At 38.7% G+C, this 12,808-nt stretch overlaps 1 protein-coding gene across 1 annotated transcript in view; it reads left to right on the top strand.

The window, feature by feature from the left end:
- jak2b (Janus kinase 2b) overlaps positions 1-12,808 on the top strand; it is a 44,271-nt gene that overhangs the window by 15,442 nt on the left and 16,021 nt on the right. The window contains exons 5-17 of the mRNA XM_048189349.1: positions 3,149-3,294; positions 5,391-5,685; positions 6,577-6,696; positions 6,846-7,003; positions 7,224-7,335; positions 7,961-8,147; positions 8,344-8,468; positions 9,835-9,969; positions 10,938-11,025; positions 11,122-11,255; positions 11,337-11,475; positions 12,331-12,482; positions 12,615-12,765. Of these exons, the coding sequence (XP_048045306.1) occupies positions 3,149-3,294; positions 5,391-5,685; positions 6,577-6,696; positions 6,846-7,003; positions 7,224-7,335; positions 7,961-8,147; positions 8,344-8,468; positions 9,835-9,969; positions 10,938-11,025; positions 11,122-11,255; positions 11,337-11,475; positions 12,331-12,482; positions 12,615-12,765 (1,942 nt within the window). The remainder of the gene's footprint in view (positions 1-3,148; positions 3,295-5,390; positions 5,686-6,576; positions 6,697-6,845; positions 7,004-7,223; positions 7,336-7,960; positions 8,148-8,343; positions 8,469-9,834; positions 9,970-10,937; positions 11,026-11,121; positions 11,256-11,336; positions 11,476-12,330; positions 12,483-12,614; positions 12,766-12,808) is intronic.

Raw genomic sequence — 12,808 nt, forward strand, 5'->3', positions numbered from 1 at the left:
CATAAATTTCATCCTTAATCTCAGGACTCAAACCCTCCAGAAAACATGCTGTCAGAGCCGGTTCGTTCCACTCACAAGTTGCAGAGAGAGTGCGAAACTCGATGGAGTAATCTGAAACGGAATGGCTCCCCTGGCGCAGCACAGCAAGCTGATGGGACGCCTCACGCCCACAAACGGATCGATCAAACACTTTAGTCATCCTTTCTTTAAAGGTGGTGAAAGACTGGCAGCATTCCGCCTCCGCCTCCCAGACCACCGTGGCCTAGTCACGCGCCCTTCCAGTCAACAAAGAAATCACAAAAGCAATCCTGGCGAGATCGGCCGCATACATAGAGGGCTGGAGAGAGAAGACAAATTGGAAGCGGTGATTTAAGTCCGTCACCTGGCCCGCGAGGCATTCCACAGCGTGTCTCGCAGGCGAAAGCTCCTCCTCATGGCTGCCGAGCATGGCACCCTGCATTTCAACAGCAAAACGGATGGGTCCCTCCTTCCGGGAAAAAATGTCCAGGGAAAAAAGGCAGAAAACATAGAAACAATCAAACCTGGCTCATGACAGTATTATATATCAATTATTTTATTTCAAATAAATCCTGTAGGATTTTGAAAGCAAGGTCATGTCTGAGAGAGTCTTTATGTGGGTGCGTGTTGGTGGGGGGGCTTGAAAATATGTTCTTTACAAAAGGGGGGCCTGATAGAAAACGTTTGGAAACCATTGTCGTAGGGGAAGTTGTGTTTTAACGGAAGCGTTGAGTCAGACGACCATCATGTTGAGTTCATCTAGGGAAAGAACAGGTTTATGGGGGTTTAAAATTAAGCTGTGATGTGTTTGGACGTGAACTCTGTCTGACCCTATTGGATTACATGGGTTTATGTCCTGTAAAAGTGCAAGCCTGACACAGACAGGAGTCATTTTTAAACACGTTGTTGAGGCAGCAGCTTTGCAGTGTCATCTTGTGTACTCTTGTCAGTCAGTCTGCGGCTTCTCTGTTCATGGTTGATTCTTTTACTATGGAGGTTTGCCTTTAGATCTGCTGTGGTTTTCTCTAGCACACTCGTATTAAAGGGTTAGTTCACCCAAAAATTAAAATGATGTCATTTATTACTCACCCTCATGTCGTTCTACACCTGTACGACCTTCGTTCATCTTCGGAAGACGAATTTAGATATTTTTGATGAAATTCGATGTTTCAAAATTTCAATAGTTCACGTGACTTTGGCAGTTTGATACGCGATCCGAACCACTAATTCAAAACAAAAGATTCATAAAGCTTCGAAGCAGTGTTTTGAAATCGGCCATGACATGAGGGTGAGTAATAAATGACATAATTTAAAGTTTTGTGTGAAATAACCCTTTAATGCACAGCAGTATCACAGTTGGTAGTTTACAATGAAAACATCATTATGTTTGCTTACTGATGATTTTATGTTTGAAATGCATTCTGTTAACCCGGTTTATTGTTCCTTGACTGCTAGTTTGCCATTCATGAGTTTATCTCCCCCAAAAGTGTAAACATTGAGCCTCTCTCCATTGAGAGCAGTCTTCACAGATCCATCTGTCTCTTTCCAGCTCAACCTACACTATATTGCCAAAAGTTTTGGGACGCCTGCCTTTACGTGCACATGAACTTTAATGACATCCCATTCTTAATCCATAGGGTTTAATATGGAGTTGGCCCACCCTTTGCAGCTATAACAGCCTCAACTCTTCTGGGAAGGCTTTCCACAAGGTTTAAGAGTGTGTTTATCGTAATATTTGACTATTCTTCTAGAAGCGCATTTGTGAGGTCAAGCAGTGATGTTGGCGAGAAGGCCTGGCTCATAGTCTCCGCTCTAATTCATCCCAAAGGTGTTCTTCCTTTCACTGGAACTTAGGGGCCAAGCCCAACCCCACTTGGCACAATGTAGTCAGGCAAGTACCGTTCTCCTGGCAACAGCCAAACCCAGACTCATCCATCGGATTGCCAGACAGAGAAGTATGATTCGTCACTCCAGAGAACACGTCTCCACCGCTCTAAAGTCCAATGGCGGCATGCTTTACACCACTGCATCCAAGGCTTTGCATTGAACTTGGTGGTGTAAGGCTTGGATGCAGCTGCTCGGCCATGGAAACCCATTCGATGAAGCTCTCTACGCACTGTTCTTGAGCTAATCTGAAGGCCACACGAAGTTTGGAGGTCTGTAGCTATTGACTCTGCATGTGCTGACCCTGCTTTGTGATTTTACGTGGCCTACCACTTCGTGGCTGAGTTGATGTTGTTCCCAGTTGCTTCCACTTTGTTATGATCCCACTAACAGTTGACCGTGGAATATTTAGTAGTGAGGAAATTTCACAAATGGACTTATTGCACAGGTGACAACCTATCACGGTACCATGCTTGAATTCACTGAGCTCCTGAGAGCGACCAGTTCTTTCACAAATGTTTGTAGAAGCAGTCTGCATGCCTAAGTGCTTGATTTTATATACCTGTGGCCATGGAAGTGATTGGAACGCCTGAATTCAAAGATTTGGAGGGGTGTCCCAATACTTTTGGCAATATAGTGTATATCGAGAGTTTGGGGCATGGCTACTGAAGCAGGCGCAGTCAGAGGGTGTTTAGCCAGTGTGGGACCATGGCTGGTATGTTACATAGGAAAATAAATTCAGCTTTGGTTAAAGAAGTGTAAGCCAAAATTCGCTTCTCTTAAAACTACAAGGATTAAACAGGTCATGAACACGTCAAAGCGAATGGGACTTTATGACGTTATGCGCTTTACACACCTGTACAGTAGAAAAATGTTTGTTTACTTTGATGTGTCCAGTGTAGACAGTCTCAAACAGTTGTGGTGCATCATGTCAAAAAATGTGCCTGGTGTGCATCCTTTCTAAAGGATCATGTGACACAGAATACTGAAGCAATGACTGCTCAAAATTCAGTATCTACAATAGAACAGTTATTTAAAATTGTAATAAAATTTCACAATACTGCTGTTTTTATTGTATTTTTGATCGAATAAATGCACTCAGGTTTAAACATGGCCTTAACTCTTGTTAAAAAGGCGTTTAAACATTGTGCCCAGAAAGTTATTACCATGTCATTCAACATCTTACTTCTCTCTCCAGATTTTCTCATACTTATGTGGGTTTCCCCTTTCTGTTTTGTGTATGCAGTGGAGGAGTGATTTTGTAAATGGCTGGGTGAAGTTATCCAATGACCATGAGGTTCAGGAGGAGTGCCTTGGCATGGCTGTGCTGGACATAATGAGGACTGCCAAAGAGAAGCAGTGCTCTCCACTGGACATCTACAGTGACATTAGGTACTAGTATGGGTTGATCTTGATATTTAGACCTGTCAGTGTGTCATATATCTACTGTGAAGCCATTTAAAATTATGAACCCATTTGCCTCTGTAAGCCCTCCAAATTTTGATACTTTTTAAAAACCTGCTTTGTTGTCTGATTCCCAACAATCTCCAAATTTGTCATAGACACTTTTCAAACTTTTCAGCATTTCAATGTAAGACTTCAGAAACCAAATGACCATTAAGATCTTGAGAAACATTCAGTCAGATGTGTCTAAAATTTTGACTTGTACTGACCACCATGGTACTGAATAATTATTACCATGTTTATTTTATTAACAGGTTATTTTTCTGTGCCATGGGACTACCATGGTGCATATCCAAAAAAACATGGTGTTACATTGCTCTCGTGTCTCATTAAAATAACATACAAAGCTAGTTATACAAAAACTAGGGATGTCAATAGCTTAACATTTTTAATTGCGATTAATCACACCCTTTTTGTTTATTTATCGCACACCTATTGTGAAATTATGCATACACCATTTATTTGACCATTTATAAGCCTTTTTTTTCCAAGGTAAGTGTCTTTCCAAAAAAGGATACTTGGATACTCCAAATGGACACCAAATAACCAAATGATATAAGGAGTCCATAAATAAATTTATGCACACCAATGCACCCATGAAAAGAAAAAAACCTTACAGAAAAATAGAATTCAGTGTATAGTATGTGTACAGTGCAACAGCAAAGAGCTTGTGTACATTTCAGACAAGTCAAGTTGTAATACTGAACAGGACCACATGGAGAAGCAAACAACTGCCTTGACTGCATATACCTACTACAGTACACGGATCCAATTCAAACTGCTTTCAGTTGTCAATATAATATAAAATAATATACTACAGTATCTCGAGGTAATTTCCCTCCCGAAGAATGGTGACAGAGTCTCGTCAAAAAGCTACTATCACTACCTCAAACTACATGTGAGCACCAGGTCTTCAGCATCTATATACTCTCACCTTCTCAGATGTACGCTGGTCCGATACAGGATCATTAATACTAACTCTGAGTATCACAGCCTCGCCCCGGGGGTGGATCTATAGACTTCCAACACCATCACTGTCTTTGCTGTGGTCATTTGAGTGTAGAATCTTTAGTACTTCTGTTCCTCAGCTGCGCAGCATATACCAGACACGATTTCCAATTTGCTCCTTACAGAAATGAAGTTTTATTCACGGCCAGGAGCACACTTGGTCACAACAACCAAGAGAGTCTCTTGAACAGAAAGATTCATGTACATTTAAAACTTACAGTTGAATAACAATCAATGTCACTTAAATCTTCTTCACTGTGTTTTGTTCTGGTGACTGTTAGTTCTATTGTGTTAAGTACTTTTTGGGTAAGTCTAGATTCTTTGATCATGTGATGTATACATGGTCTTTGACCTGAGCAACCTTAGTCTGCACTTTTCTGCACATTTCCATGTTAAAATATACCCTTTTGACCAATTCTGAGGCCATTACGTAAAACCTTTCCATTAAAAAACAATGTGTATGTACATAAATACAATGTGTGATCTGTGCGTTGAGATTGTACATATGCGGTTTGTTTGCACGTCAATAGATCAGACTCATGCTTGCTTACTGTATGACTCCTGTATGTTATCGTGATTGTCTTTCATTGATTACATTCCTCATCCATCAAAACTTTACTATGGAGAGATGCTGGTTTGCTTTATCCAGCACAGAAATGGTGTTTTGCATATCATCTGGCCATACAGCGGTGGGATGAGCTCATGTTTTAAAGCAAAACAGACACTGGAATGAATAAACTGGCCACGAGTTACTGTTCTTTCTGCCATCTCTGATGTAATCATCTAACTGCGTGACGTAAATTATGTTAAAATCTCAATTTCACGTACTTCATTAATTTATTTGTGTTCAGTTATTTTAACGTGTTACGGATTTTGAATAAATCACATGCGTTAACATTGACAGCCCTAATAAAAACAAAAATGGGAGAAAGATGTCTAAAACTTCCATCCATCCTAGTCTACCAAAACAAAATTAGGTATTTGATAGTAACGCCCATTATCTGCTTTATCTACAGTTACAAGTCTTTCCTCCCTAAAGACATGAGGGATCGAATCCAGGACTACCATTTTGTCACAAGGAAGCGCATTCGCTATCGCTTTCGGAAAGTCGTGCAGCAGCTCAGCCAGTGCCGAGCCTCAGCACGTGACCTAAAACTCAAATACCTGATAAGTCTCGAATCCCTGGACTCTGGCTTCTACACTGAACGCTTCCAGGTCAAAGAGCCCTCGGCCGAGCAGGTCACCATCGTCATCTCTGCAGACCACGGCATCCAGTGGTGCCGAGAACGACACAAAGACACACAGTCTGAGGTATCCAGTTTTAGATGTTGAACCTAAACGTTTTATTTCAAGTTCATGACTACTTCAAAATCACATTTACCCCCTGGCCATGTCTACACACAAAGCAAGTTTTAAACTTGTGTGATTGAAGTCAGTCTATTCACAAATATATTTTAGTGATTTGAGTAAATGTTTAAACAGCTTTGACTTTATGAACTCTTTGTGAAAGCCTGTTTGTTCTAGGACCCACTACCCACTTCAAATGAAACAGATCCGACTTTAGATTAGTAAAGGTCTAGTCAGGCCAGAAACTCTGTAGTGTTTTACTAACCCTATTTTTAAATAGTGTTTTCAAGGCAGCACTGATAGTAATTAAACATTCTGTTCTTATTCTTCTCTACAATTAATTCAAAAGCCATTTGACATACACTACCGTTCAAAAGTTTCCTGTAGTGCTTACGATATCTCAATATTTCAAATATTAAATATTATTATATTTAATATTTGAAATATTGAGATATCGTAAGCACTACAGGAAACTTTTGAACTTTTTTATTAAATATTTTTGAAAGATGTTTTGAACTATCTTTTTTTTTTTTTTTTTTTATAAAATATACAGTAAAAAATAGCAATAATGTGAAATATTATTACAATTTAAAATAACCGAGACTCACGCCGAGTGTCATGGCAATGGCAAAGTGGCTCTGATGTGGCATTTCATTTGTTGATCTAAAGCCTGAAACCTAAAACTTCCTGGAACTTTAAAACAATTCTTCTGCTGCCTTGAATGCATTGGCATATCCTGAAGGAAATACCAGTCTTGTTGTGTTTATTAATATTCCGGCACTGATGCCAAAATAAAAAATAGGCTTTCTTTTTCTGCTGGTGAAATTTCGTAACACTATTGTACTTTCTCACAAGGACCTGCAGACGTATTGTGATTTTGCGGAAGTTGTCGATATCAGTATCAGACAAGCCAGCAAAGAGGGTACCAACATGAACCGCATTGTCTCCATTAACAGACAGGATGGAAAAATTCTAGTAAGTTTGTTGTAACTCTCTGGGATATCCTTTCATTGTTACACCATTTTAAAGGGTCTCACAGTGTCTTTGAACTTCTGGATTTCTTCCTGCTATTATCTGAAAATATTTACAGATCATGCACCAAAATGGGATTTTTTTCCAAACAGGAGCTGGTGTTTTCCACCTCAATGGAGGCGTTGTCATTTGTGTCTCTAATCGATGGTTACTACAGACTGACCACAGATGCCCATCACTACCTCTGCAAGGATGTCGTCCCACCCCATCTGCTAGAGGCCATCGAGAGCTACTGCCACGGGCCGATATCGTAAGCGCTACAGGAAATACTTGTGAATGACTGGCTATTTATTTACTCTTAATTTTCTGTAAATGAGTGACAGATTTCTCCAAAGGATTTATTCAGAGCCCCATTTTTGGCTCTGGTTTATATTTAGTTTTTTCAGGCTTCAGTAAGATGATTCATCAAATTCTCAGAAGATTTGCATTCAAGCTTCATTTGTAAGCATTTTCATTGCCTGTGTTGACAGAATGGAGTTTGCGATCAGTAAATTACGCAAGTCAGGGAACCAGAGAGGTCTCTTCGTACTCCGGTGCAGCCCCAAAGACTTCAACAAATACTTCCTGACTCTTGCAGTCGGGGTACGTTCTTATAAAGTGCCATTTCAATTGCACAAAACATAATATTTTATCAATTAGTAGCATTTTGTACTTTAGATTGAATATTCCTCCACTGTAATCCTGACCTTGATATGCTACCATTCAAAAGTTTGGACTTTTTGAAACCAAGGCTGCCTTTATTTGATCAAAATACAGTAAAAACAGTAAAATATGTGAAATATTATTACATTTATTATTATTTAAAATGGCTGTTTTTCTATTTTATATATTGTCTTCAGTGTCACATGATTCTTCAGAATTCATTCTAATGTGCTGATTTGATGCTCAAGAAACATTTATTAATATCAATGTTGAAAATGGTTGTGCTACTTAATATTATTGTGGAAGACCTGTTTTTTTCAGGATTTTTTGATGAATAAAAAGTTCAAAAGAACAGCATTTATTTTAAGTAGAAATCTTTTGTAGTTATAAATGTCTTTACTGTCACTTTAAACCCATTTAATGCATCCTTGCTGAAGAAACATGTTAATTTCTTTCTCAAAAACATCTAACTGACCTCAAAACTTTTGAATGGTAGTGTACTTTCAGTACTGTGTCCTTCTGAACATCATGACAGTCTCTTGACATAATGATTTCTTTCCATCAGGTGTATGAGGATGTAGAGTACAAGCACTGCCTGATCACCAGGTCTGAGAATGGCGACTACAATCTTAGTGGAACTAAAAGGAGCTTTAGAAGCCTACAGGAGCTGCTCAAGTGTTACCAGAAGGAAACAGTAAAATCAGATGGTGTCATCTTTCAGTTTAGCAGGTGCTGTTCGCCAAAGGCCAAAGGTCAGTACTGCACCTGAAATTCTCATTATGGTTATATGATATACGAGTACCGGGACTGTACAACTCTACAATATCATCTTCTGGAAAACAAACCTTTTAGATTGTGAAAATGTATTATTGATCTTTATCCTTTTATAATTCTGACATAATGGTTTGATGGTTTACTTTTTTTGCTTTGTGTTTTTGATGTAAATAGAGAAGTCGAGTTTGTTGGTGTGCCGAAGTCATCGGGGTTTGGAGGTTCCCCTGTCCCCCTCACTGCAGAGACACAACATCAGTCAGATGGTATTTCACAAAATCAAGAAAGAAGACCTTGATCTTGTAAGCATTATTTTTTTCTTATATATGTGATGAGATTTTTTAAAAGGAATTAATACTTTTATTTACCATGGATGCATTAAATTGATCAAAAGTGACTTAATAATGTTACAAAATGTTAAATATATGTTCTTCTTTTGAATTTTCTGTTCATCAAAGTATCCTAGAAAAATGTATCATGGTTTCTGCAAAAATATTAAGCAGCACAATCGTATTTAAAGGGTTAGTTCACCCAAAAATGAAAATTCTGTCATTTATTACTCACCCTCATGCTGTTCCACACCCGTAAGACCTTCATTAATATTCGGAACACAAATTAAGATATTTTAGTTGAAATCCGATGTCTCCATGAATCCTCCATAAGGGAGCAATGACATTTCCTCTCTCAAGATCCATAAAAGGTACCAAAAACATATTTAAATCGGTTCATGTGAGTACAGTGGTTCAATATTAATATTATAAAGCGACTAGAATATTTTTGGTGCTCCAAAAAAAAACAAAATAACGACTTATTTAGTGATGGCCGATTTCAAAACACTGCTTCAGGAAGCATCGGAGCACAATGAATCAGTGTATCGTATCATGATTCAGATTGTGCGTCAAACTGAAATCACGTGACTTTGGCGCTCCGAACAGCAGATTCAGTACACTGATTCATTGTGCTCCGATGCTTCCTGAAGCATTGTTTTGAAATCAGCCATCACTTTATAAGTCGTTATTTTGGGTTTTTTGGCGCACCAAAAATATTATTTTCGCTTTATAATATTAATATTGAACCACTGTACTCACATGAACTGATTTAAATATGATTTTGGTACCTTTATGGATCTTGAGAGAGGAAATGTCATTGCTCCCTGTGGAGGCCTCACTGACCCATCGGATTTCAGCTAAAATATCTTAATTTGTGTTCCGAAGATGAACGAAGGTCTTATGGGTGTGGAACGGCATGAGGGTAAGTAATAAATGACATTATTTTCATTTTTGGGTGAACTAACCCTTTAACATTGATAATAATAATAAGTGTTTCTTAAGCAGCAAATCGGCATATTAGAATGATTTCTGAAGGATCATGTGAGACTTAAGACTGGAGTAATGATGCTGAAAATTCAGCTTTACCATCACAGCACTACAACACATTTTAAAATATATTAAAACTGAAAATTTTAAATTGTAATATTTCACAATAATATTGTTTTTTACTGTATTTTTGATCAAATAAATGCAGCTGTGCAGAGCAAAAAAAAATAAAAATAAAAAAACATTAAAAACCTTACTGACCCCAGATTTAGTAGGCTTAGTAACCAGACTGACCACAGGTAGTGTAAATGTCATTTTTCATATGATTATATGTGTGTAACATTGTTTTCAGGGTGAGAGTCAAGGTCAGGGGACATTCACCAAGATCTTCAAAGGGATTCGGAAAGAGCAGGGAGACTATGGAGAAACTCATAAGACTGAAGTCATCGTCAAAGTTTTGGACAAAGCACACAGAAATTACTCTGAGGTAAGATATAGAATAAATGTCCTGTTTTAAGAGAGGATTTCATCAAAGGAGAAAATGTGAAACCGATTTTGGAATTGAATTGTGACTACCTGAATTGAATCCTGGCTACCCACCCTATGTCTGAAATTGCCCCCCATACCCTTAAATAGGGCACTACTTGAGGGAACAGCCATTTTTAGTGGTGTCCGAGACCTTAGTGGACATTATCGAGTGCACTCATTCAATCCCACAATGCACCGAAATAACGAGTGTACAACTGATGTACGACCATTTGCTGGAGAATACACATAATGCTATGTGAGTCACGCGCCAAATGAATTAACACATCTCACCAGAAGACGGCACCCGCAGCTCATCCATCCATCATCCATTTTACAAACCACTCGTCCGCGGCGTACAGGGTATAATACAGGTATAAATTCAGTTTTGATTATTAAGTTGTTTATCTAAGGTTTATACATAATTTCCATGATAGAATTCAAGATGAATCCTTTCAACTTCTGGAGCTGCCAGTTTGCTCAGTTTCAAATGATTGTTAAACGGCAAGCACAATTATGCAGAAGCGGCATCCCTTCAGGCATGTTCATTGCCCAAATTCACTCACTCGTATACTCACTCCTTCAGGTGAACTGTATTAGTGAACAAATGTAAGGAATAGTGAAAGAGGGTATAGGGTGTGATTTCAGATTCAGCCCTGCAGAGTTTAGCTTTAATACACCTGAGCCTGCTAATCAAGCTCTTCAGGGTTGCTAGAAAATCACAGGCAGGTGTGCTGAAGCAGGTTGGATATAAACATTGCAGGGCAGTGGGTCTCCAGGAGCAGGGTTGAAGACGTCTGCTTTAATATAACATTTCATAACAAGATGTGGCATGTTTCAGTCTCACTAAAGGAAGTAAGCTTGTTTGTGCTTGATTAAGTAATGTACCATGTGTCTTCTTCAGTCTCTTAATTTTTCCTCCTCTGTAAGTCTTTCTTTGAGGCAGCCAGCATGATGAGTCAGCTCACCCACAAGCATCTGGTGTTGACCTATGGTATCTGTGTGTGCGGAGAGGAAAGTAAGTGTTCACACTGTTCACGTGACCAAAATGATTTACCGCAGCATACGTACTTGAGCTTGTGGATTTTTTTTTTTTTTTTTTTTTTTTTTGTAGACATCATGGTGCAGGAATATGTGAAGTTTGGGTCCTTGGACACGTATCTGAAGAAAAACAAGAACTCAATATCAGTTAATATCCTGTGGAAGCTGGAAGTGGCCAAGCAGCTTGCCTGGGCTATGCTCTTTTTGGTAAGAAACAGCAACAATTCAGGAATAGCCCATGTGGATTGTGAGCCAAGTAGACTAATGCTTTTGTTCTTTCACAAACAGGAGGAAAAGAATCTGGCTCATGGGAATGTGTGTGCAAAAAACATCCTTTTGATCAGGGAGGAGGACAGGACGTTGGGAAACTCTCCATTCATCAAACTAAGTGACCCTGGCATCAGCATCACAGTGCTGCCCAGAGAGAGTGAGTGAACAGCATGAAGGCTCTTGGGAGAACTTGTGTCAATCTGTAGCCGCCTTTTCATTATCTCCAATATTGGCATATGGTGTTCGCATTTTGCCATCTTAGTGGCATTTGCACTATACTTTCAAAGTGGTCAAGAATCAGCCGTTACCCTCTGCTTATTTTTCATGGTAAAGTGAATGAATAATGAACGTATAAATATTTCCACACAAAACAAATGACAGCCAGTACGCCTAAAAGAAAAGTTTAGTTTTTTTTAGGGCTAATCAACATAAATACTTGGTCTAATTGGTCATAATTAAACGGCTTTTCACACTCACACTGACCAGCAGAGGGCAGAAGTCACTGTGCATCTTATTAAAGAGATGGTTCACCCAAAAAAGAAAAAAAATATATCATTTACTAACCCTTTTATTGTCCAGAAGTCAATGGTTCCAACACAACAACAACAGCAAAAAAACAGATGTTATTCCACAGAAGAAAGAAAGTCATGCATGTTTGAAATAACATGATTAAATGATGACAGAATTTTCATTTCTGGGTGAACTATATTCCTTTAAGATTTGTTGTTGATATGGTCCAAATGCATTCTGTCACGTAGTGTCATATAGTGGTGTGGTCAATCGATGTGAGGTTTTTTAATAACCATTTGGCCAATATAATGAAAACTTGTCTATTAGCACATAATTTAATCAAAGCACATGTACATGAAATTGCAAAATTATATTTATTATATTTATATATTTTATTTAACAAAATTAATCTATGCCAAATGGGAGAATTTATTTGATCACTGGTAATAGGGTTGTCACATTTGATCAAAATATTTGTGTCTAATTTTAAACATTTTTGTAGTTCTCCTGGAGCGAATTCCCTGGGTGTCGCCTGAATGCGTCTTAGATCCTAAAAACCTGAGTCTTGCCTCAGACAAATGGAGCTTTGGGACAACTTTATGGGAGATTTGCAGTGGAGGAGAAAAGCCACTTGCCAACATGGATAGTTCCAAGGTAAAGCAATACTTGTGTCCTCAATATACTAATACAGTAAATATTAATCAGAAAAGCCTGTTTTAGTAAGAAGTACTGTTAAAGGAATAATCCAAACCCCTTGAAACACATTTCTTGTATTCCTCCATTCAGAAACACTTGTTCTATGAAAACAGTCACCAGCTACCTGCTCCCAAGTGGACAGAGCTTGCTAACCTGATCAACAGCTGCATGGACTACGAGCCAACATTCAGACCTTCATTTAGAGCCATCATACGAGACCTCAACAGTCTCTTCTGCCCAGGTCAGAACAGAACACACTGTGACACACACAGTCCCGCTGGCAT

This window comes from Megalobrama amblycephala, linkage group LG4 (assembly GCF_018812025.1).
Source record: "Megalobrama amblycephala isolate DHTTF-2021 linkage group LG4, ASM1881202v1, whole genome shotgun sequence".
Classification (NCBI taxonomy): Eukaryota; Metazoa; Chordata; class Actinopteri; order Cypriniformes; family Xenocyprididae; genus Megalobrama; species Megalobrama amblycephala.